This window comes from Pongo abelii, chromosome 23 (assembly GCF_028885655.2).
Source record: "Pongo abelii isolate AG06213 chromosome 23, NHGRI_mPonAbe1-v2.0_pri, whole genome shotgun sequence".
Taxonomy (NCBI): Eukaryota; Metazoa; Chordata; class Mammalia; order Primates; family Hominidae; genus Pongo; species Pongo abelii.
In genome coordinates this window covers 44422415-44444757 of record NC_085929.1, presented here as the reverse complement: position 1 = coordinate 44444757, position 22343 = coordinate 44422415, and the positions used below count along the sequence as shown (strand labels likewise).

Here is a 22343-nt window from a genome sequence, read left to right as displayed (position 1 = left end):
GTGCCCCCAACTCCCTACAAAGTTCCCCAAATTTCGAAGATGCTCCGTAAATGTTTGTTGAATGAATCAATGCTGAAAACAGTGTGAAAACTGTAAAAAACCTTCAGGATCCTGCAGGTTTTCTTCCAACTTCTTCCACCCCCATCTCTGTCCCTAATTAACATCTGTGTTTTGGTAACACATATATTTTCTGAGAGTCTTCAGAGGCCTGCGGAGTTCTACTTGGCTCTGGGGAAGATGAAGGACACAGAAATGAAACCCACATGGTCCACGCCCTCAAAGGAGCTTAAGCATGTCTGGATTTCGGGTGGTGCGGAGGGATGGGCCAGCCCCCACAACCCTCGTCCCAGCAGAGCCCTGGGCCAACACTGGGTTCACCCAGGCAGGGCCCACAGCCCCAGAAGCCTGAACCACTATAGGAGATGATTCTTGCCCTCACCCTAGGCCACCCCTACTCTCACGGAGATCCTCCCAACCGACCACTGAGGGCTTCCCTACACATTATGTGGGACCTGGGCCTCAGCTCTTCTCCTGTGCAATGGGCTGGCAATATTGAAAATGAATGCCTGGACATGATTCTGGATCTCAGAAGGGGAGCCACCCTCCCCTGCACACTTTTTCCAGCCACATCCCTCCCTTGCTTAAAACCTACGTGGCTCGGCCAGGCATGGTGGCTCACGCCTGTAATCCCAGCACTTTGGGAGGCCGAGGCAGGCGGATCACCTGAGGTCAGGAGTTCGAGACCAGCCTGGCCAACATGGTGAAACCCCATCTCTACTAAAAACTACAAAAATTAGCCAGGCATAGTGGTGCGCACCTGTAATCCCAGCTACTTGGGAGGCTGAGGCAGGAGAATCACTTGAACCCGGGAGGCAGAGGTTGTGGTGAGCCGAGATCGCGCCATTGCACTCCAGCCTGGGTGACAGGCCTCCATCTCAAAAAAACAAAAACAAAAACAAAAAAAAAACCTGCATGGTTCCCTGAGGCCCCTATCCATGCTCCTTAGCCAGCAAAAGCAGCTGTCAGCCATCTGTCCCAACCGCATCTCCCAACTCGCTACCTTGTGCTCCCCACTCAGCTACACGGCCTCCAGCTTTGCACACACCTCCCGCCCCTCGCCTTTGCTCAGACGGGGTCCCATGCCAGAACGTCCACCCAGCAGCCTTCACCTGGCTCCTGCCATCTCCTTGAAGACTATATTCTCCCTAGGAGGTCTCCCACCCCCAGCCCTCTGATAGGGTACATGGAATTGCCATCATCATTTATACACGTTTCCCCTACAGGTGTGGGAGAGCGTGTAGGGTTGCCTGTTTTGTTCATTGGTACTTCCATTACCAGGTACAGTGTCCAGCACAGAGTAATAACTCTACAAATACTGGTTGAATAAATGAAGAAATCAAACATTGTTATTGGGCCAGGCATGGTGGCTCATGCCTGTAATCCCAGCATTTTGGGAGGCTGAGGTAGGCAGATTACTTGAGCTCAAGAGTTCAAGACCAGCCTGGGCAACATGGCGAAAACCCATCTCTACAAATACAAAAAAATTAGACAGGCATGGTGGCGTGTGCCTGTGGTCCCAGCTACTCGGGAGGTTGAGGTGGGAGGATCGCTTGAGCCCAGGAGGTGGGGGCTGCAGTGAGCCATGATTGTGCCACTGCACTCCAGCCTGGGTGACAGAGTGAGACCCCACTCTGTGAGTGGGACAGAGTGAGACCCAAGATTATTTACAGTAACTAATGTTAACTGAATGCTTGTTATCTCATGCAGTCCTCACATTTCTGTGAGCTGTGTCACATTATCAATCCCACCTCACAGATGAGGACACTGATGCCTGGAGAGAACCCATGAGGACCCAAGGCCATGAGCCTAAGACATGGAGAAGCTAAACACAAACCAGGCGGCCTTTATTTACTTTGATGCCGACAGGCTCAGGCCTACCAAATGGCTTTGCTTCACACCCAAGTCCCCTCCCACACTGGGTTTGTCCCTGCTTCCTGCCTCACTCCTGCCCCTCAGACAAAATAGAAGACCCCTTGGGCCCTCCCTTCCAATGCCCAGGTCCAACCCTGGTGCCCTTTTCCTCCATCCTTCTACCCCCTGCTCCTGGGCAACCAGGCATCAACCTTGTGCTTCCATTAGTATGGGTGTCACATGCCCCACAGTGGGCAGGGGCCCACCTACATGACCACCTCATCTTGTTCCCTTCTGTATCCACAGCCCCAAAAACCCTCTCCTCCAGGGCCCAAGCCACCACTCACAGACACAGTACTGCAGGGTACACACAGGTAAACCAGGTGCATCTGCACCATGGAATCCTGAGGCAATCCCTTAGAAGCCCTCCCAGATGCTGCCCTCCGACAGTGCAAATGTGGAGGTGGAACAGGCACAGAAAGCCTCCATCTGCCAGGCTGGGGGAGCCCTGGCAAGAGGGCTGCATGCAAAAGGGGTAGGGACCAGAACTCTCCTCCCTGATTCACAGGTGAGACCTGAAGTGCAAGGAATGGCACCAGATAAACTCACCCAGTGTTTCAGGAATGAAGGGACGAAAGGAAGAGAGGTTCCAGGGCTCAAGGCAGAGAGAGCAAAGACAGAGGCTCCAAGTCAACTGTTCTGGGGAGTCTGAATGCATTTTCCCATGAGAACCTCATCGGGCAGCTCTGGGCAGGAAGGGGACATTTCACAACCTGCAGCAGCCGGTTGGTGTCTGTCAATCGGATCCTAGGAGTTTTCCCAACATCGCCCGCCTGTGACTCCTCTTGCGCGCCCCACCTGCGTGCCACACTGAGGAGGGCAGCAGGGCCATCGAGCACACACACCCGGGAGGCAGGGCTGCGTCCGAACTGGGGGGGCGTGGGGAAAGCACAGGGTCTGTACATCCATTCATCCAACACCTGTTAGCCGAGGTCTCCTCTGTGCCGGGAACTGTGCTACTGTCTGGAGACAAGCTCCTATTTGGGGGTCAGAGAAGTGGGGGTTCACCTGCACACCCGGAGCAAGGGGCCACCCCGAGTGGGAAGCCTCGGGGGAGAGGGGAGGCCCGGCGAGCCCGTGGAGAGGAGTTTAGGGTAGGAGAGGCCCAGGGCCCCCCAAAAGGGCTCAACACCCCTTCAAAGAGGTCAAGGGCTTAGGGGTTCAGCGATCCTCGGCGGAAATCATTGCTCTGTGGGCGGGGCCAGTGTCCCTCGCGCAGGGACCAGCCTCGGGGGAGAGTTCGGGGTCCCACGGGCGGGGTCAGGGTGGCCGGGCGGGGGAGGGGCGCCCTGGGCCGGGGTCTCAGGGACCCGCCCGGCGTCCGGGGCCGTCGGGGGGGTCGGCGTCTCCGTGTCCGGGGGCGGCGCCTGTCACCGCCCGGGCTTCGTGTCACTGAGGGGGGCGGCAGTCGCGGCCCCAGCCCGCCCCGCGCCGCCCGCCCGCCCCGCCCGGGGCCCCGCACTCACAGTAGGTCGGGCCGGTGCCGGTGCAGGATGGCGCAGAAGGCCAGGCCGTCCCGGAAGGAGCTGCTCAGGTCGCGGATCTCCACGCCGCGGTAGCCCTCGCACTGGCGGCGGCACCAGGCCAGCAGCGCGCCCCGCGGCCCAGCCATGACCCCGCGGCCCGCCCGGCTCCGGCTCCGGCTTCGGGGACCCGGCTCGGCCGGGACGGCGGCCGCCGCGCGGGCCCGGTTTCCGGCTGCGGCTGCGGCTCCGAGCTCGGGCGCCGACCGGCAGGGCGCGGGGAGGGGCGGAGGCGGGGCCGCGGTGTCCTCGCTCGGGCGCCCCGCGGCCCTGCCCCAACCTGCCCAAGCAGCGCCGCCGCGTGGCCCGGCCCGGCCGGCCGCCGCCTACTCCGCGCTGCCCGCTCGCCTCATTGTGGGCCGGCCGTGGGCGCGGGCGTCCCGCCGCCTCCGTCCGCGCCCGAGGCGCGCCCCACCCAGCAGCGTCTCCGCCCCCAGTGCGGAGCCCACCCCTACCAAGACTGGCCGGCGCCCCATCGCCCGCCCCTCGACGGCGCCGGGCCCCCGCTGCTCCACTGGGTGCCCGCGAAGCCCCCGCACCCGCCGCAAGCGGGCCACTCCCACGATGACTTCACCGCCGCGGCCGCAGCCGCGCCGCCCACCGGGAGCCCTCCACCCTTTGGAGGCGGGACACCTCGTGCTCCCATCCGGCCTCCTTCCCGCTCCTAATGACCGCAAATCCCCCCTTCCACCCCAAGCTTGAAAGTTTGGGGAGGCAGTTCCCCTGCAGACCCCAGAGCACCCCCCGGATGGCCACCAGCTTCCCTCACCCCGGCTCCCCACCCTAAAGCACCGCTGAGCTGGAAGTTCTCATGTCCACCATCCCCTCCCCCATAGCTTGGCAGGGAGACCCACGCGCCCCTCTGCCACCGTCGGTCCAGGTGTCCCCTTGGTGATTCACTGAGCTCCCCTCAGCCCCTGTGTAAGCTCAGGGATCTCGTCCCTCCCCACTGCGGCCTGCCGGGTCCCCTCAGCCATGGTTAGTGTGGTGGTGGTTTGAGCTCCTATGGGAAGGACCTAGGCCAAGGAGGCCCCTGCCTGGGAGGCATACAGGCAGTTCGCATCTGGCCCTGGAACCTCCCCAAGGCTCATTCTCTATCTTTGCCCTCTTCAAGACCCCCGCCAGCCAACCGACCCTTCCAGCCAGCTGACCCTTCCAGCCAGCCGACCCTTCCGCAGAGGCCCCTCCTGACTCTCCCACAGATGAATCAGCCTCCATCTGCTGCAGAGGTGGTGATGTCAGCCTGACCCATGCAATAGTTAGCTGGAGTGGGTATGTCGCTCTCTCCCAAGGGAAGGAACAGGGTCTTAGTCATCTTCATCACCCCTGAGCACCAATCCTGGCTTTCCCCACTCCCTTAGTCATGCGATCTTGTGCCTCCCTGGACCTCAGTTTCCACGACTTAAAAATGGGGATAATACCTGCTTTACAAGGTGGCTGAGAGGATTAAGATGTAAAGTGCCTTACCCTTTAGTTATCACTCGTAAATTCTATTGACACCTGGTACTTGGTAAACATGATGAAATGGACTGAAATATTTTGTACCCAGATTGTCATCTGGGCCATTCTGGGTAAATTATCAAGGAGAGAGGCCGACTTAGGGAATTCTACCTCTTTAAAGTCCACCGAGTCCCAGTCCAGAATACTGGCCCAGGGCCTGGAGAACCCACCTTGCAAATCTGGGCTGGCCTAACACTCCTGCAGCTGGGAGGCCGCCATCTTGGCTCAGTATACGGACTCTCAGGCCACCTAGGAAGAGCGTGGCCAGAGTGCCTGGCTAGCCCTCTGGACTTCTCACCAGCCCTGGGCTGCCAACTCCTGCCCTGTCCCCTGTAGGATAACAGCGGCAGGAAAGCAGGATTCCGGGTGCTTTTTATGAAATCGGGGACTTGGGTTCAGGATCCTGACACCAGCATCCACCTAGGCCTTCAAAGACCACCCAGGACTCCCATTAAAACCTAGGGCGGGGGTTTGGGCGCCATAGCTCATGCCTGTAATCCCAGCATTTTGGGAGGCCGAGGTAGGTGGATCACCTGAGGTCAGGAGCTTGAGAACAGCCTGGCCGACGTGGTGAAACCCCGTCTGTACTAAAAATACAAAACACTGGGCCGGGCGCGGTGGCTCACTGTAATCCCAGCACTTTGGGAGGCCAAGGTGGGCGGATCACGAGGTCAGAAGTTCAAGACCAGCCTGGCCAAGATGGTGAAAGCCCGTGTCTACTAAAAATAAAAAAATTAGCCGGGAGTGGTGGCACGTGCCTATAGTCCCAGCTACTCGAGAGGCTGAGGCAGAACAATCGCTTGAACCTGGGAGGCAGAGGTTGCAGTGAGCCAAGATCGCGCCACTGCACTCCAGCCTGGGCGACAGAGCGAGACTCCATCTCAAAGACGGTGGGTTTTTTTGGCTCACGCCTGTAATCCCAGCACTTTGGGAGGCCAAGGCAGGCGGATCACAAGGTCAGGAGATCGAGACCAGCCTGGCTAACATGGTGAAACCCCGTCTCTACTAAAAATACAAAAAATTAGCTGGACGTGGTGGCACACGCCTGTAATCCCAGCAGGAGAATGGCTTGAACCCGGGAGGCGGAGGTTGCAGTGAGCTGAGATCGCACCACTGCACTCCAGCCTGGGCAACAGAGCGAGATTCCGTTTAAAAAAACAAAAAAACCAAAAACAAACAAAAGAAACCAGGAGGGATTATAGCTCTGTCCTCACTAGCCTAAAGGGCTCCCTTTAGGTCCCTGAAGACAGCTCCAGATCTGATCCTGTTGTCGTACTAATAGCTTACACAGCACAGCCTGGTCACTCCCATTAGCCATTTGTGGGCTTCATAAGCTCATTATCTGAGTCAGCTCACAATGTTTTGAAGTAAGGACCTGTACGACCACAGCTGTGTGACCACAGGCCAGACAACTCACCCTCATGAACCCCAATTTCCTACCCTATAAAATGAGGATGATAATCTTTGCCTCGCCTGCGTCCCAGGGTTGTGGGTAACGAGGTGAGATAATGGATGAGAAAATGCTGTGCAGACTGTAAATCCAGGGTTCAGGTGGAAGGTGGGTCTGTGTGTTCACAGGTGAGATCAGAAGCCACAAAGATAGGTGAGTAAGGCACTTGCCCAAAATCATGCTATAATTTCAGGATTAGAATTGAGAGACTTGGGCCCTTAATTCAGTGCTGTTTTGTTTTATTTTTAACTATCAGTTAAGAAATGGGGCCAGGCACGGTGGCTCATGCCTGTAACCCCAACACTTTGGGAGGCCAAGGCCAGGAGTTCAAGACTAAACCAGCCTGGGCAATATAGGGAGACCCTGTCTTTTTTTGAGACGAGTCTCTGTCGCCCAGGCTGGAGTGCAGTGGCACAATCTCGGTTCACTGCAACTTTCATCTCCCAGGTTCAAGTGATTCTCCTGCCTCAGCCTCCCTAGTAGCTGGGATTATAGGCACGGGCCACCAAGCCCAGCTAATTTTTGTATTTTTAGTAGAGATACAGTTTCGCCATGTTGGCCAGGCTGATCTCAAACTCCTGACGTCAAGTGATGCGCCCGCCTCAACCTCCCAAAGTGCTGGGATTACAGGCATGAGCCACCATGCCCAGCCTGAATACATCATTCTTATCAAAAATTTAAAAATAAATCTAAAGTTCCAGTTTGACTGTCTCCTTCAACTCTAGTCCCCTCCTCAGAAGTAGCCGCAGTTGTCGGTGTGAAACAGCATTCCACACCTTGTTCACACATTTATAGTCAAGCATGGATTCAACAATATTTACTGAGCACCTGTTGGGGGCCAGGAGCTGTAAACAAGTAAACAAATCAACAAGGAGGCCGGGCACAGTGGTACACCCCTGCAATCCCAGCACTTCGGGAGGCCAAGGCAGGTGGATCACTTGAGGTCAGGAATTCAAGACCAGCCTGGTCCATGTGGTGAAAATCCGTCTTTACTAAAAATACAAAAATTAGCCAGGTGTGGTGGCACACACCTGTAATCCCAGCTACTCAGGAGGCTGAGGCAGGAGAATCTCTTGAACCCGGGAGGAGAGGTTGCAGGGAACTGACACTGTGCCACTGCACTCCAGTCTGGGCAACAAAGTGAGACTCTGTCTCAAAAAAAAACAAAAAACAGGCCGGGCGCAGTGGCTCACGCCTGTAATCCCAGCACTTTGGGAGGCCGAGGCGGGTAGATCATTTGAGGTCAGTAGTTTGAAACCAGCCTGGTCAACATGGTGAAACCCCATCTCTACTAAAAATACAAAAATTAGCTGGGCGTGGTGTGTGCCTGTAATCCCAGCTACTCAGGAGGCTGAGACAGGAGAATCACTTGAGCCTGCGAGGCGGAGGTTGCAGTGAGCCGAGATCGTGCCATTGTACTCCAGTCTGGGCAACAGAGTGAGACCCTGTCTCAAAAAATAAATAAATAAAAAATAACAACAACAACAAAAAAACAAGGAGAACCTCAGGTGGTGACTGGTGCTATGACAGAGAATGATGGGGACAGATAGCATAGCCAGGGAACACCTCTTTGAGATGGTAACATCATTTAGGCTGAAGAACACCTAACTCCCAGGAAAGCAAACTGAATGCAAACCAGTGAGAGCTGTCAGTATAGGTAGAGTTTGAATCCTTTCTCTCTTTTTTTGAGACAGGGTCTCACTTTGTCTCCCAGGCTGGAGTGCACTGGCACAATCACGGCTCACTGCAGCCTCCACCTCCTGGACTCAAGCGATCCTCCCACCTCAGCTTCCCGAGCAGTTGGCACTAACAGGCATGCACCACCACACCCAGATAATTTTGTTTATTTTTTGTAGAGACGGGAGTCTCACCATGTTGCCCAGGCTGAGCTTGAACTCCTGGACTCAAGCAATCCACCTGCTTTGGCCTCGCAAAATGCTGAAATTACATGCACAAGCCCCCACATCTGGCTGAATCCTTTCTAATTTCTTCCCAGGTAACAGCTGCAGGTGTCCAGCCATGGGGCAGGATCCTGGCAGGGAAGGGCTGGCTAGGCCAGGGAAGGAAACAGTTCCATAAACAATTCTGCCTGTAGCCTAATAAAGGCGGGGAAAAGGAAACCAGAGGAACCACGGGAACCCAAAGGAAGCCCTTGACAGTTTGAGGCAGACGGTCGTGTTTTTCCACGCACCATTCTTCCAGCCAACATGCTTTGTAGGATGGCTTTGCAGGAGGGAGGTACAAAAGCAAGATTAAAAACAAGAACTTGGCCGGGCACAGTGGCTCACGCCTGTAATCCTCACACTTTGGGAGGCTGAGGCGGGTGGATCATTTGAGGTCAGGAGTTCAAGACCAGCCTGGCCAACATGGTGAAACCCCATCTCTGCTAAAAATACAAAAATTAGGCCAGGCTTGGTGGCTCATGCCTGTAATCCCAGCACTTTGGGAGGCCGAGGCGGGCAGATCATGAGGTCAGGAGATTGAGACCATCCTGGCTAACATGGTGAAACCCTGTCTCTACTAAAACAAATACAAAAAATTGGCCGGGCATGGTGGCGGGCGCCTGTAGTCCCAGCTACTCAGGAGGCTGAGACAGGAGAATGGCGTGAACCCAGGAGGCGGAGCTTGCAGTGCGCCAAGATTGTGCCACTGCGCTCCAGCCTGGGCGACAGCACAAGACTCCGTCTCAAAAAATAAAATTAAAAAAAATTAGCCAGGGGTAGTGGCGGGCGCCTGTAAGCCCAGCTACTCCGGAGGCTGAGGCAGGAGAATTGCTCGAACTCAGAAGGGAGACGTTGCAGTGAGTCAAGATGGTGCCACCGCACTCCAGCCTTGGTGATAGAGTGAAACTCCGTCTCAAAAACAAAACAACAACAACAACAACAAACAAAAACAGGCCGGCACGGTGGCTTACACCTGTAATCCCAGCAGTTTAGGAGGCTGAGGTGGGCAGATCACCTGAGGTCAGGAGTTTGAGACCAGCCTGGCCAACATGGTGAAATCCTGTCTCTACTAAAAATGCAAAATTAGCCAGGCATGATTGCAAATGCCTGTAATCCCAGCTACTCAGGAGGTTGAGGCAGGAGAATCGCTTGAACCCGGGAGGTGGAGGTTGCAGTGAGCTGAGATGCGCCATTGCACTCCATCCTGGGCAACAAGAGCGAAACTCCATCTCGAAAAAAAAAAGGCCAAGGTTTAAATGTTTTCCCAATGTGGAATCTCATCATCCTTACTTTGGATCCAGTGTGCTGAGAAACATTTTAAGACTCCGTCTCAAAAAAGAAAAAAGTTATTTTTTTCACTCGTGGAATCTAAAAAGGTTGATCTCATAGAAATAGAGAGTAGAGGCCTGGTGTGGTGGCTCACGCCTGTAATCCCAGCTACTTGGGAGGCTGAGGCAGGAGGATCACTTGAGCCAGGGAGGTGGAGGTTGCAGTGAGCTGTGAGTGCACCACTGTACTCAAGCCCGGGCGATGGAGTAAGACCCTGTCTCAAAAAAAAGGAAAAAAATAAAAGAAAAAAAGAAAGAAAGAGCTAGTAGAATGGTAGTTACCAGGGGCTGGTGGGTATGGGGAGTGGTTGGGGAGATGTTGGTCAAAGGGTGCAAAATTTCAGTTAGATAGGAGGAATAAGTTCAAAGGATCTATTGCACAGTGTGGTGACTGTTGTTTGTTTGTTTGTTTGTTTGAGACGGAGTCTTGCTCTGTCACCCAGGCTGGAGTGCAGTGGTGCGATCTCGGCTCACTGCAAGCTCCGCCTCCCGGGTTCATGCCATTCTCCTGCCTCAACCTCCCCAGCAGCTGGGACTACAGGCACACGCTGCTTTGCCTGGCTAATTTTTTTGTATTTTTAGTAGAGACGGGGTTTCACCATGTTAGCCAGGATGATCTCGATCTCCTAACATCGTGATCCATCCGCCTTGGCCTCCCAAAGTGCTGGTATTACAGGTGTGAGCCACCGCACCCGGCCTATGGTGACTATTGTTAATGACAATATATTGTGAGTTTTTTTTTTTTTGAGACAGAGTCTCACTCTGTCACCCAGGCTGGAGTGCAATGGCGTATCTCAGCTCACAGCAACCTCCACCTCCCGGGTTCAAGTGATTCTCCTGCCTCAGCCTCCTAAGTAGCTGGGATTACAGGCACCCATCACTATGTCCGGCTAATTTTTGTATTTTTAGTAGAGATGGGGTTTCACCATGTTGGCCAGGCTGGTCTTGAACTCCTGACCTCGTGATCCACATGCCTTGGCCTCCCAAAATGTTGGGATTATAGGCATAAGCCACCCCGCCCAGCCGATTCTAGGATTCTTAGGGTGGAATTCTCCAAGTTCCATGGCTATTTTCTGTGAATCTGACCACTCTGCCCGTCTCTCTTCTACCCAGTCTGTGCCCCAGGAATCAGGGCCCTGCCCAGGTTCTTGACTCTGAGCTGCTTCCCTGGGGGGCAGCCAGGCAGAGCAGTGGACAATGGAAGCATTGTGGGACCTCTGGAGCTGGGGCCTGGGGCAGTGGAAGGCGCTGGTCTCTGGAGTGGCAGTTGCTTCACCGTGTTCCCTCCTTGCTGGGCCAGAGGCATGCCTAGAACATGCCAGGACGGTACCCTGAGCCCCACCCCTGCCCACCTGGGTGAGGCCTGGGTCTTCTGGAATCCCAGCTATGCCAGAGGACAGACAGCTATTCCAAGCCTTTGTTCATAGACCATCCTGCCCCAGCAGATACACATTCTGGAAAATATACCTGGGACTGGGCAAGTGGTCTTGCCTCCCTACCCCAAAACTGAACTATCCTCCAACTAAACCCTCCAGAACAGAGAGGACATGTGCTGGCTCTCACTGGGCGGGTGCTGTCTGAGCTGGGAAACCCTCACACTTGTCTGGGGCTCCACGAGGGGGTAGGTCAAAGAAGCCACTGAAATATCCAAACTGGCAGGGACCCTTATCTAGCAAAGCCCTCTCAGTACACTGAGAGGAGAGACTGGAGCCCAGAGAGCAGAGGTGTTTGCTCAGGGTTGTAGAGACTCTTAGGAGGGGAGCAGGGCCCCCCATCCAGCTGCCCCACACTCTCTATGCTTCTGGCTGCTTGCTGAGGTCTCAGCCTGCCAGGCTCTCTCCCCTTTTGACTGCTCTTGAAATGGCTACTGCTGCTGTTCCAAATTGTCCACAGGCTTTATGACCTAGCTCAGACATCATCCCCTCCCAGAAGCCTTCCCTGATAGGCCTAGACAGAAGCCACAACTTCAGATCTTCTCACAGAATCCCACCCTTAGAGGGGACCTAGAGGGGATGTGCTTGCTAATTTACAGAGGAATTTCCACATGTCTACTACTGGCAGACCAGTGTAGAAGAAGCTCTATAAACAATCACAATGAATAGTCACAGAAAGACAAGGGTATGGATGTGATGGAGAGAGGGGCCGAATGCTATAGGGCTTCCAGAAGGAGCATCTCACCTCCTGCCAGGGACTGAGAGACAGCCCAGAGGGCTGCACGTAGGAGGTGGCATTTGAACTGTTGCTCACATTGTATGGCATGTATTTGTGCATACCTGTCTCTCTTCATTGGATTGTGACATCATTAATAATACAGTTATGTAACTTTATGAGCACTAACCACACTCTAGACATCATGTGTGTGTGTTTGTGTGTTGTTTTTGTTGTTAAGGTACATTACCATATTGAATCCTCACAATTCTGAGCTAGGAGCTATCCCATTATCCCCACTTACTGATGAGGACAAGGCTCTGAGGGTTCAACAAGCATGTTCAAAGCCACATAGCTGTCAAAACTTGCAGTCACACTTGAAAAATAAAAATAAAAGTAAAATAAAATGAATATAATATGAACATAGCTAACAACAACAACAACAAAAAGTGCAGTCAGGACTCAGCCTATTTTTTTTTTTTTTGCCCAGGCTGGAGTGAAGTGGTGTGATCTCGGCTCACTGCAACCTCCGCCCCCCGGATTCAAGCGATTCAGCCTCCTGAGTAGCTAGCTGGGATTATAGGCGCCCACCACCACACCGCTAATTTTTGTATTTTTAGTAGAGACGGGGTTTTGCCATGTTGGCCAGGCTGGCCTAGAACTCCTGATCTCAGGTGATCCACCCGCCTCAGCCTCCCAAAGTGCTAGGATTACAGGTGTGAGCCTAGCTCTGGCCTCAGCCTAGCTCTTTCTGACTTCACAGAGAACTTTCTTCTGGTGTATGGAGGCAGGCATTGTGTCCAGTTTACCACTGTATGCCTGGTTTTCACTGTAAATTCATTCGTTATCTTCCTGTGAGTTTGGTGAGCAAGAGCCCCGCTGGGAGCCCCAGCTCCACAGCCTCTGGAGGCCCTGGCTGCACTGAGGGCTTGATCCACGATACCAAAGGCCATTTCTGGAGAGAAAGCTCCCAAGGCCTCCAACCTTTGCTGTCTAGCAACTTCCCATCTCCCCTTCAACTTCAATAATTATTGGTGCTGCGATTTTTCCAGCACACCAGCAGGATTGATGTTTGGGTGCTAATGTAGTATTCAAGGCCCTAATAGTTGGGCTCCTGTCACTCTGTAGGAGGAGCTCAGGGGCAGAAATTTGGCAGGAAGAAAGGCAAGGAGACTAGAGCCTATAATCCCAGCTAGCTATTCGGGAGGCTGAATTGCTTGAATCCGGGGGACAGAGGTTGCAGTGAGCCGAGATTGCACCACTTCACTCCAGCCTGGGCAAAACAACAACAACAACAACAACAAAACAGCTAGGCTGAGTCCTGACTTTTTACTTGACTTAGAATTTGGTCTGCATAGCAAGCCCATTGTTTATGATTTGGCTGTAGGTTAAGCCCACTGCTTATGATTTGGCTGTAGGTTTAGGGGGTGCCAGATTATTTGGGGTGGGGGAGCTAGAGCCCTCCCTACTACCCCCTCGGTATCAATCTGGCCTGCTCTGCAGGGCCAAGGCAGGCAGAGTGGGAAACGGTTTCTGAGCCTTCCTGACACAGGAAGGTCGCCTCTCCTCTGAGGCCCGAGTGGCAAGGACGGGGCTGTCAGACACCGGAAGAGGCCTGTTTGTCTCCCAGCTACCTGAGGTCATATGTATATGGTGTTGTGAGCCAGGCAGCTCTTCCTGTTAGAAACAGAAAGTGAGGCTTGTGTTGAAATTCTGGGAGTGAGCTGCTCTTTCCTCTAAATAGAGCAGGGGTTAGACAGGGCGCTACTCATCCCCAGGTGATACAATACACCCGGGATGGATATGAGTCATCCCAAACACCTATATCATACCTGAGTTCAATATGCTCGGATTTATGTATTATTTAGGGACAGGGTCTTGCTCTGTCACTCAGGCTGGAGTACAGTGGTGTGATCAGAGCTCACTGTAACTTTGAACTCGGCTCAAGCAATCCTCCCGTCTTAGACTCCCAAGTGGCTAGGACTACAGGCACGCACCACCACGCCTGGCTAATTTTTTAATTTAATTTAATTAATTTATTTTTTTAAGACAGAGTCTCGCTCTGTCGCCCAGGCTGGAGTGCAGTGGCACGATCTCGGCTCACTGTAAGTTCTGCCTCCCAGGTTCACACCATTCTCCTGCCTCAACCTCCCTAGTAGCTGGGACCACAGGCGCCCGCCACCACGCCTGGCTAATTTTTTTGTATTTTTAGTAGAGACGGGGTTTCACCGTGTTAGCCAGGACGGTCTCGATCTCCTGACCTCGTGATCTGCCTGCCTCGGCCTCCCAAAGTGCTGGGATTACAGGCGTGAGCTACCGCGCCCAGCCCTCGTTTTTTTATTTTTATTTTTGTAGAGACAGGGTCTCGTTATCTTGTCCAGGCTGGTCTCAAACTCCTAGGCCTAAGCAATCCCCCCACCTCAGCCTCCCAAGGTGTTGGGATTACAGGCATGAGCCACCGTGCCGGGCCTATGCTGACACTTAGAAAGACCCAGGTAGGGGAGAATTACTCTCCTCATTTGACGATGACAAAGCAGAGGCTCAGAGAAGCTAAGCCAAGTGCCTGGAATTTTCCAGTTTCAAGGGGCAGCGTCAGGGTTTGAACCTAGACTCCCTTCCACTTCCCAACCATGACTAGAGAGTGAAGTCCACCCTCTCAGGATCCACTGGCTCCAGGGAAGAAAGTACGGGTGGGAGTCAGGGCGTGAAGGAGATAACTTGATCTTAATCACGTGGCTGGATAGGGGCAGGGTGGGGCCAGAAATAAAGAAAAGCCAGGTTTTTCAGCTGCAGGCTTGACAGGAATGTGGAGCCACAGGAACCAAGACAAGTTGCTGCTTCCCCTAGCCCTCTCCTTCGGGAAAATCTCAGGAACTTGCTGATCAGGCTTTGGACCTTTCCCTTGCCTCCCTCTCAGCTTCTTCTTGATGCCCTTCCCCCACACTGGAGGCCGGCGCCTGACCCAGGCCACAGCCACTCCAGCCTATATCCAGTCTGCAGGGCAGGCTGGGGGTGGGGACGGGAGGCCACTGTTAGCAAGAGCCAGCGTGGGCACAGCCACGGCTTTCCCTGGCTAAAGGCTGGGCTGGAGAGCACATCCATTCATCAATTCATCTATCTGTGCCGCTACATTCCAGACAGGATTTAAGGCACACTCCAGCCTTATTCCTATACTGATATTGTTGCATTCAATCCTTATTCACATACTTCCTCTTGCATTCACCATTCATTCAACAGAATCGCTTTACCGAAAGGGTCATTGCTCCCAAGTGCTGCCTCTTTCCTCCTATTAGATCCATTTAGATCCTTAGGATGTCACCCAGAATTCTAGAATGCAGGACTGCAGCCCCCAGACAGCGGCTGGTCCCACTGCCTCATTTAGAAGATGAAGCCATCAGGAGCCACCTATGGTCAAGGCCATCATAGGAGGAAAAGCGCCCCACGCCCCCATCTTGGGCTCACAATCCAGTGTAGGAGAAGGATGCAGAGAGGGGGACTGTGTGGAAAGAAGTGTGCCAAGCCCAGGCCCGGCGCAGTGGCTCATGCCTGTAATCCCAGCACTTCAGGAGGCCAAGGCAGGCAGATCACCTGAGGTCAGGAGTTCAAGACCAGCCTGGCCAACATGGCAAAACCCCGTCTCTACTAAAAATACAAAAATTAGCCAGGCATGGTGGCAGGCACCTGTAATCCCAGCTACTCAGGAGGCTGAGGCAGGAGAATCGCTTGAACCCGGGAGGTGGACGTTGCAGTGAGCTGAGATCATGTTATTGTACTCCAGCCTGGGCAACAAGAGCAAAACTCCGTCTCAAAAAAAAAAAAAAGAATAAGTATGCCAAGCCCACCAGGGGCTTGTCTGAGGAGGAACCAGCTCTAGCCTAGGGGCCTAGAGACTAGGGTTCCAGCCCCAACTGTTCATTGCCTCTGCCCAAATTGTTAGGCCCTGGGCACCTCCACCTGGATGTCCCACAGGTTCCTCAAACTCCTGTTCCTTACCCACTTGCACTTACCTCCTCCAGTCCCAAACCTGCTCCAGCCACCAACCCCCATCTCAGACAGCCCGAGAACTGGGCATCTCGCTTCCCTACAGCCTCCACATCCACTCAGCTGCCACATCCAAGTCCTGTCCTCTGCAACCTCCCAATCTCTCCAATTCTCCTCTCATGCCTGCTGCCGCCACTGTGCGTGGGCCCAGCTCCTCCGTGGCTGGCTGCTCTGCATAAGTGCCTTGGCCTCTGTGAATGGGCCTCCACACTGTCTACACAGGCCTTCTCTTTGGTCCTTGGAGCAGTTAAGAGAGCCCCAGGGGGGAGTCTGGAGGTTTCCAGTCCCAGCTCCACCAGGAAGTAGCCGGGCTGTTCCACACATGACCTGCCTGTCATCTATAGCTCTACATCTCTGGAGGCCAAGGTCATGGCCAGCTAATAATGGCCTCCCTCCCCTTATCACACACTACTGCCAGGTGCTTTGCTAAGAACTTTACATAATTTGGTGCACAGAACAATTCTGAGGCAGGCGCTAACCCCATTTTAGAGATGAGAAAGCTGAGGCATTGAAAACTATGTAACTTGGCTCAGCTGGTATGTGGCAGTCAGGACGCAGACCAAGGTCCAAGGAAGTCCAAGCCCACACACTTTGCCCTGCCCCCTTCTCTTGCTGGTGGAGAAACTTCTGGAAACTGGTACCACCCAGAGCTCCCCATTCCCCGATAACAAAGCCCTTGCTCTCCTTAGCATGGGGGGGATCAAGAACCTGGTTATTCTGCTCTGATGGAATAAAAATCCTGAGCTGGCCACAGCTGATGAATGCTGTGCATTCCGCGAGTGGTGCCAGGCAGCGTCCAGCTGTGCCTGCCCCCTCACAGGGGTTGCTGGCTGCCTGGCCCGGCTGCCGAGCCTGGACCAAGCTGCTGGGAGATGGCCCCAAGCCAGGCACTCATACACACTGGGTCTGTGTGACCCAGAGCTCCTGCAATGGCCTCACAGCAAAAAGAGTGCCAAGAGCCGTGTCAGACAACACACTTGGACCTGGCATAATTGTAATGATAGAGAACTATGACATGAACGATGAAACTCTGGCATTGAATTCAAAACACGTTAACCCAGGGGGCTGCCCAGTTGAGCTGGAGTTCCTGCAAGCCACCATCGCCAAATGTCAGGGCATAGTGGACAAAGCATGAGACATTCTTTAGGAGGAATCAACGCACAGCAACCTCCCTGTACCCTGTACCAAGGAACCACATGTGGTAGCCAGGGAGTGGGGGGTAAGGAGCCCTGGCTGGCACTGGGCCACTCATTCGGTTCCAAGAAGGCCAACAGATGAAGGACGGCTTGGAAAGCTACCAAGAGCTCTACAAATGTTTGGACTTATAACTAGAGGCTGCTTTTTAAAAATTCCTTTGGGGCCGGACACAGTGGCTCATGCCTGTAATCCCAGCATTTCGGGAGGCCAAGGTGGGTGGACTGCTTAAGCTCAGTTCAAGAGCAGTCTGGGCAACATGGCAAAACACCATCTATACAAACAAAACTATAAAAAATTAGCTTGGCATGGTGGTGTACGCCTGTGGTCCCAGTTAACCAGTTAATTTGGAGGCTGAGACAGGAGGATGGCTTGAGCCCAGGAGGCAGAGGTTGCATTGCAGTGAGCCAAGCTTGTGCCACTGCACTCCAGTCTGGGTAATAGAGCGAGACTCTTGTCTCAAAAAATAAATAAAATCCTGGCTCCATCCTTTAGCTCGGGGAACTTGGACAAGTTCTGTAACCTCTCTGGTGAAGGATGGCTTCCTACCTCACTGAGATTCAAAGTTGGTCCTTCCAGTCATCTACAAGGCCTTACATACAACCTGGAGCCTCATTCCAGGATCTGGCCTCTTCCTCCTTGCTACCTTCTGCTCCAGCTGGCCTTCTTGCTCCATTTGCTCCACATATAAAACATGCTCTGGCCTCAGGACCTTTGTACTTGCAGGTTTTTTCCTGGAGAGCTCTTGCCTCAGATACTTGCACCATCCCCCTCCTAATGTCTTCAGGTCTCTGCTCAAATGACACCAATGAGCGTGGTCCCTGACTATCCTATTCACAATGGAAACTCCTGCCTTCGATTTTTCTCTACAACACATACCACCATCCAACACACTAAATATGGCTTATCACCTGTCTTCAACCATTAGAATTTGAGTCTGAGGACAGGAATTCGGTCTTTTCCCACTTCCCAACTTCCCCCTTGCCTATCAGTGCCTGGCTGGTTTGCTCATAGAAAAGGACCCAGCTTTCTGTCCATGAATCCTCCAATGGCTTGATACACAGCAGGCACTGCATTCAATTCCTGCCTGGGGCTGCTCTATCACAGACTTGGGACTTAAACAACAGAGATTTCTCCTCTTACGGTTCCGGAAGCCACAAGTCCAAAACCAAAGGCTCCAGGGGAGAATCCGTCCCTGCCTCTTTGAGCTCCCAGTGGCCCCGCACATTCTTTAGCTTGTGCCTAACTCCAATCAGCCTGTCTTCACGTGGCCTTCTCTTCCTCCCTGTCTCTTTCCTCAGTGTCTCTCATTACACTTGTCATTGGATTTAGTGCCTACCTGGATAATCCAGAATGATCTCATTTGAAAAAATGTATTTTTAAGACATGGGAACACTTCACAAATCTGCATGTCATCCTTGCACAGGGGCCATGCTAAACTGCATCATTCCAATTTTGGTACATGTGCTGCTAAAGCAAGCACAATGATCTAATTTTGAGATCTTTAACTTACAACCATTAAGACTTTCTTCCAAATAAGGTCATGCTGGCTGGGCACAGTGGCTCACACCTGTAATACCAGCACTATGGGAGGCTGAGGCAGGCAGATCACCTGAGGTCAGGAGTTTGAGACTAGCCTGGCCAACATGGCAAAACACCATCTCTACTAAAAAAAATAACAAAAATTAGCAAGGTGTGGTGGTGGGTGCCTGTAGTCCCAGCTACTCAGGAGGCTGAGGCAGGAGAAATGGTGCCTGTAGTCCCAGCTACTCAGGAGGCTGAGGCAGGAAAATCTCTTGAACCCAGGAGGTGGAGGTTGCAGTGAGCTGAGATTGTACCACTGCACTCCAGCCTGGGCGACAGAGTGAGATTCCATCTCAAAAAAACCAAAACCAAAAACAAAACGAAGAAGGCCGGGCACTGTGGCTCACGCCTGTAATCCCAGCACTTTGGGAGGCCGAGATGGGTGATCATCTGAGGTCAGGAGTTTGAGACCCACCTGACCAACATGGTGAAACCCGGTCTCTACTGAAAATACAAAAAAGCCAGAAGCAGTGGCTCACGCCTATAATCCCAGCACTTTGGGAGGCTGAGGCAGGCAGATCACCTGAGGTCAGGAGTTCGAGACTAGCCTGGCCAACATCGTGAAACCTCGTCTCTATTAAAACTACAAACATTAGCCAGGCGTTGTGGCATGCACCTGTAGTCCCAGCTACTTGGGAGGCTGAGGCAGGAGAACCGCTTGAACCCCGGAGGCAGAGATTGCAGTGAGCCAAGATCGTGCCATTGCACTCCAGCCTGGGCAATAAGACCAAAACTCTGTCTCAAAAAAAAAATAAATAAAAATAAAAATACAAAAAATTAGCCAGGCATGGTGGCATGCAACTACTCGGGAGGCTGAGGTAGAATAGCTTGAACCTGGGAGGCAGACGTTGCAGTGAACAGAGATCGTGCCACTGCACGCCAGCCTAACAAATAAGGTCATGCTGATGGCATCCAGGGCTTAGGATATGGACATGTCTTCTTGGGAACCACCATTCAGTTCCCAATAATAATTATCAAACCAATGGGCAAAAAGAGCATACTGAAAAGCTTATGAATTCCAAGTGTGGGGAAATAGTAACTGAACATCCATTATAGGCCAGGCACTGCACTGGGCACTCAAATAGCATTCTCATTTATTCGTCAGCACTGCCCAGTGAGCCAGGTTCTGCTAACCTTATTTATTTATTTTTTTTTCAGACGGAGTCTCACTCTGTCGCCCAGGCTGGAGTGCAATGGTACGATCTCTTGGCTCACTGCAAGCTCCACCTCCAGGATTCATGCCATTCTCCTGCCTCAGCCTCCTGAGTAGCTGGGACTACAGGCACCTGCCACCACGCCCGGCTAATTTTTCTGTATTTTTAGTAGAGACAGGGTTTGGCCATGTTAGCCAGGATGGTCTCAATCTCCTGACCTTGTGATCCGCCCGCCTTGGCCTCCCAGTGCTGGGATTACAGGCGTGAGCCACCGCACCCGGCCTGCAAACCTTATTTTATATACAAGGAACCAGGCAGAGATGTGAGGCAACTTGCAAGCAGGGGCTTCCAGTCCAAGTACCCACTACAGGGTGACAGGTATAGATAGCATTAATACTGTGGGTTCATTTCCTCATCAATAAGATGAGGAACTACTACTAAACCTGAATTGTAACGTCTAAGTAATGTATATGAATCCCTCTTTGCACAGTTCCTGGCAGTAGGAGGTGTTCAATAGTTTCTTTCCAGGACCCAGCACTGCCACAAATATGTCATGAAAATTATAGGTCATTTGAAGTTCTTCCAATCTTGTGAGGCACAAACAAAATACTGAATGTGAAAATGTCCTGTAAACCGAATATATTGCTTTATGAACAAGAGGGATTTAAGAATTCAATTTAGGGCTGGGCGCAGTGGTTCATGCCTGTAATCCCAGTACTTTAGGAGGCTGAGATGGGCGGATCATGAGGTCGGGAGATCCGAGACCATCCTGGCTAACACGGTGAAACCCCATCTCTACCAAAAAATACAAAAAATTGGCCGGGTGTGGTGGCAGGCACCTGTAGCCCCAGCTACTCGGGAGGCTGAGGCAGGAAAATGGTGGGAACCCGGGAGGTGGAGCTTGCACTGAGCCGAGATCACGCCAGTGCACTCCAACCTGGGCAACAGAGAAAGACTCCGTCTCAAAAAAAAAAAAAGAATTGAATTTAGGCGGGGCGTGGTGGCTCATGCCTGTAATCCTAGCACTTTGGGAGGCCAAGGCAGGCGAATCACTTGAGGCCAGGAGTTCGAGACCAGCCTGGCCAACATGGTAAAACCCATCTCTGCTGAAAATACAAAAATTAGCTGAGTGTGGTGGCACACGCCTGTAATCCCAGCTACTTGGAAGGCTGAGGCAGAACTGCTTGAACCTAGGAGGTGGAGGATGCAACAAACCGAGATCACACTACTGCACTCCAGCCTGGCAGACAGAGTGAGACTCCGTCTCAAAAGCATAAAATAAAAATAACTCAATTTAAACACTAACAACTGATGTATCCTGAAAGCATCAGGACACATGGGAATTGTATTACTGCCACAACCCACGAATTCTCTCCTACAATAATGAGACGACAAATCTGGCTCCAAATATCCTTTACTGAGATCCACTTGAAACACTTGGGACCTTAACTTGTTAACTGAGTTGACAGGCTGATGGCTGATCTAGGTAAAGGTTTCACGGCAGCAAAAACACTTCCTGCCTATAATATATCAAAACAGGTTCCTGAATGTGTGTGAATGTCATCAAGGTCTCTGTCCCATCTTCTTCAGGGTTCGATTAAGCTAGAAGAGAAAGAAAAGCAAAGTTACATATGGGGATTTCCCCAACCCCTTTCCTATAGTGTGTATGATCACTAGGTCAGATTCCCAGCTGCCCCTCTGAAGCCAAGAAAGGAAGTTTCTGATGTGGGTGTCCACTATGTGTGTGCAAAGCCGTGACATTCATATGGCCCTGCACAGTTCATGCAGATTGTTCTTTTACCTGCCCTTCACACTCAACAAACCCATACCCAACACTGCTCTATCCATCTGACAGAAAAAGGATTCAGACTGGCCAGACGTTTCAAGGTTACTAGTTCGGTTAGGGGAAGAATCAGAAGCTTTGAACAGGATCCTTGTTAGAAGACAGTCCTAGCCCACCACCCTGACAGATGTGATCTAAACAGCCAGAAAGTAAAAAGAGCAGCAGGGCTGTTATGATCCTGCAGGAAGAGCCTGACCTCTGCTGCAGAACTCAAAGCACCAGGACACAGTAGCCCTAGCAATGGCCACAAAGAGAGACCCACACCCTTACAGTGTTTGGCCTGACCCACAAGACCTCTCCTAGGGCAAGACAAGGAATGCACCAAGTATGTCAAAACAGAGCTTCCTGTCCTCCAGCCTGCAGGAACTAGCCAGACCTGTCTAAGTTGGAAAACAATGCCAAATGGGGAGGGATAGGCAAGAGCAGGCAGTGAATCCACCCATATTAGGAAATACCAGGGAGGGAGAGGAAAGCTGGCCACCCGCAGAGGGAGATCTTGGAAAGAGATGCTCTGGAGAAGGCTGATGCAGCAATTCCTACAGGCCCAACCCCACTCCCCAAACCCCAAGCAGCCAGCCAGTCTAGCTTGAAAACTTAAAGGGCCAACCTCAAGCTTTCTTTTGCAGTGGCACGATCTCTGCTCACTGCAGCCTCCACCTCCCAG

At 52.7% G+C, this 22343-nt stretch overlaps 2 protein-coding genes and 1 non-coding gene across 7 annotated transcripts in view; all 3 read right to left on the bottom strand.

The window, feature by feature from the left end:
* The window catches only part of MICALL1 (MICAL like 1), a 35764-nt gene extending 31921 nt beyond the window's left edge, over nt 1–3843 (bottom strand). Inside the window, exon 1 of one of the 4 annotated variants that reach the window (XM_024239870.3) lies at nt 3438–3843. In XM_024239870.3, the coding sequence (XP_024095638.3) occupies nt 3438–3583 (146 nt within the window). In that variant the 5' untranslated portion in view covers nt 3584–3843. Of the gene's footprint in view, nt 1–817; nt 935–3437 lie in introns of those variants that run through there. The other 3 variants (XM_054543419.2, XM_024239871.3, XM_063723052.1) reach the window with 3 other exon arrangements.
* A 14636-nt stretch (nt 3844–18479) lies between these two features.
* Nucleotides 18480–18581, bottom strand: LOC112130683 (U6 spliceosomal RNA). The gene has a single exon (XR_002912916.1). It is a non-coding gene; the product is annotated as a U6 spliceosomal RNA (small nuclear RNA).
* A 2651-nt stretch (nt 18582–21232) lies between these two features.
* The window catches only part of EIF3L (eukaryotic translation initiation factor 3 subunit L), a 39633-nt gene continuing 38522 nt past the window's right edge, over nt 21233–22343 (bottom strand). For both annotated transcript variants that reach the window (XM_024239869.3, XM_054543416.2), the window contains one exon: nt 21233–21438. In XM_024239869.3, the coding sequence (XP_024095637.1) occupies nt 21400–21438 (39 nt within the window). In that variant the 3' untranslated portion in view covers nt 21233–21399. The remainder of the gene's footprint in view (nt 21439–22343) is intronic.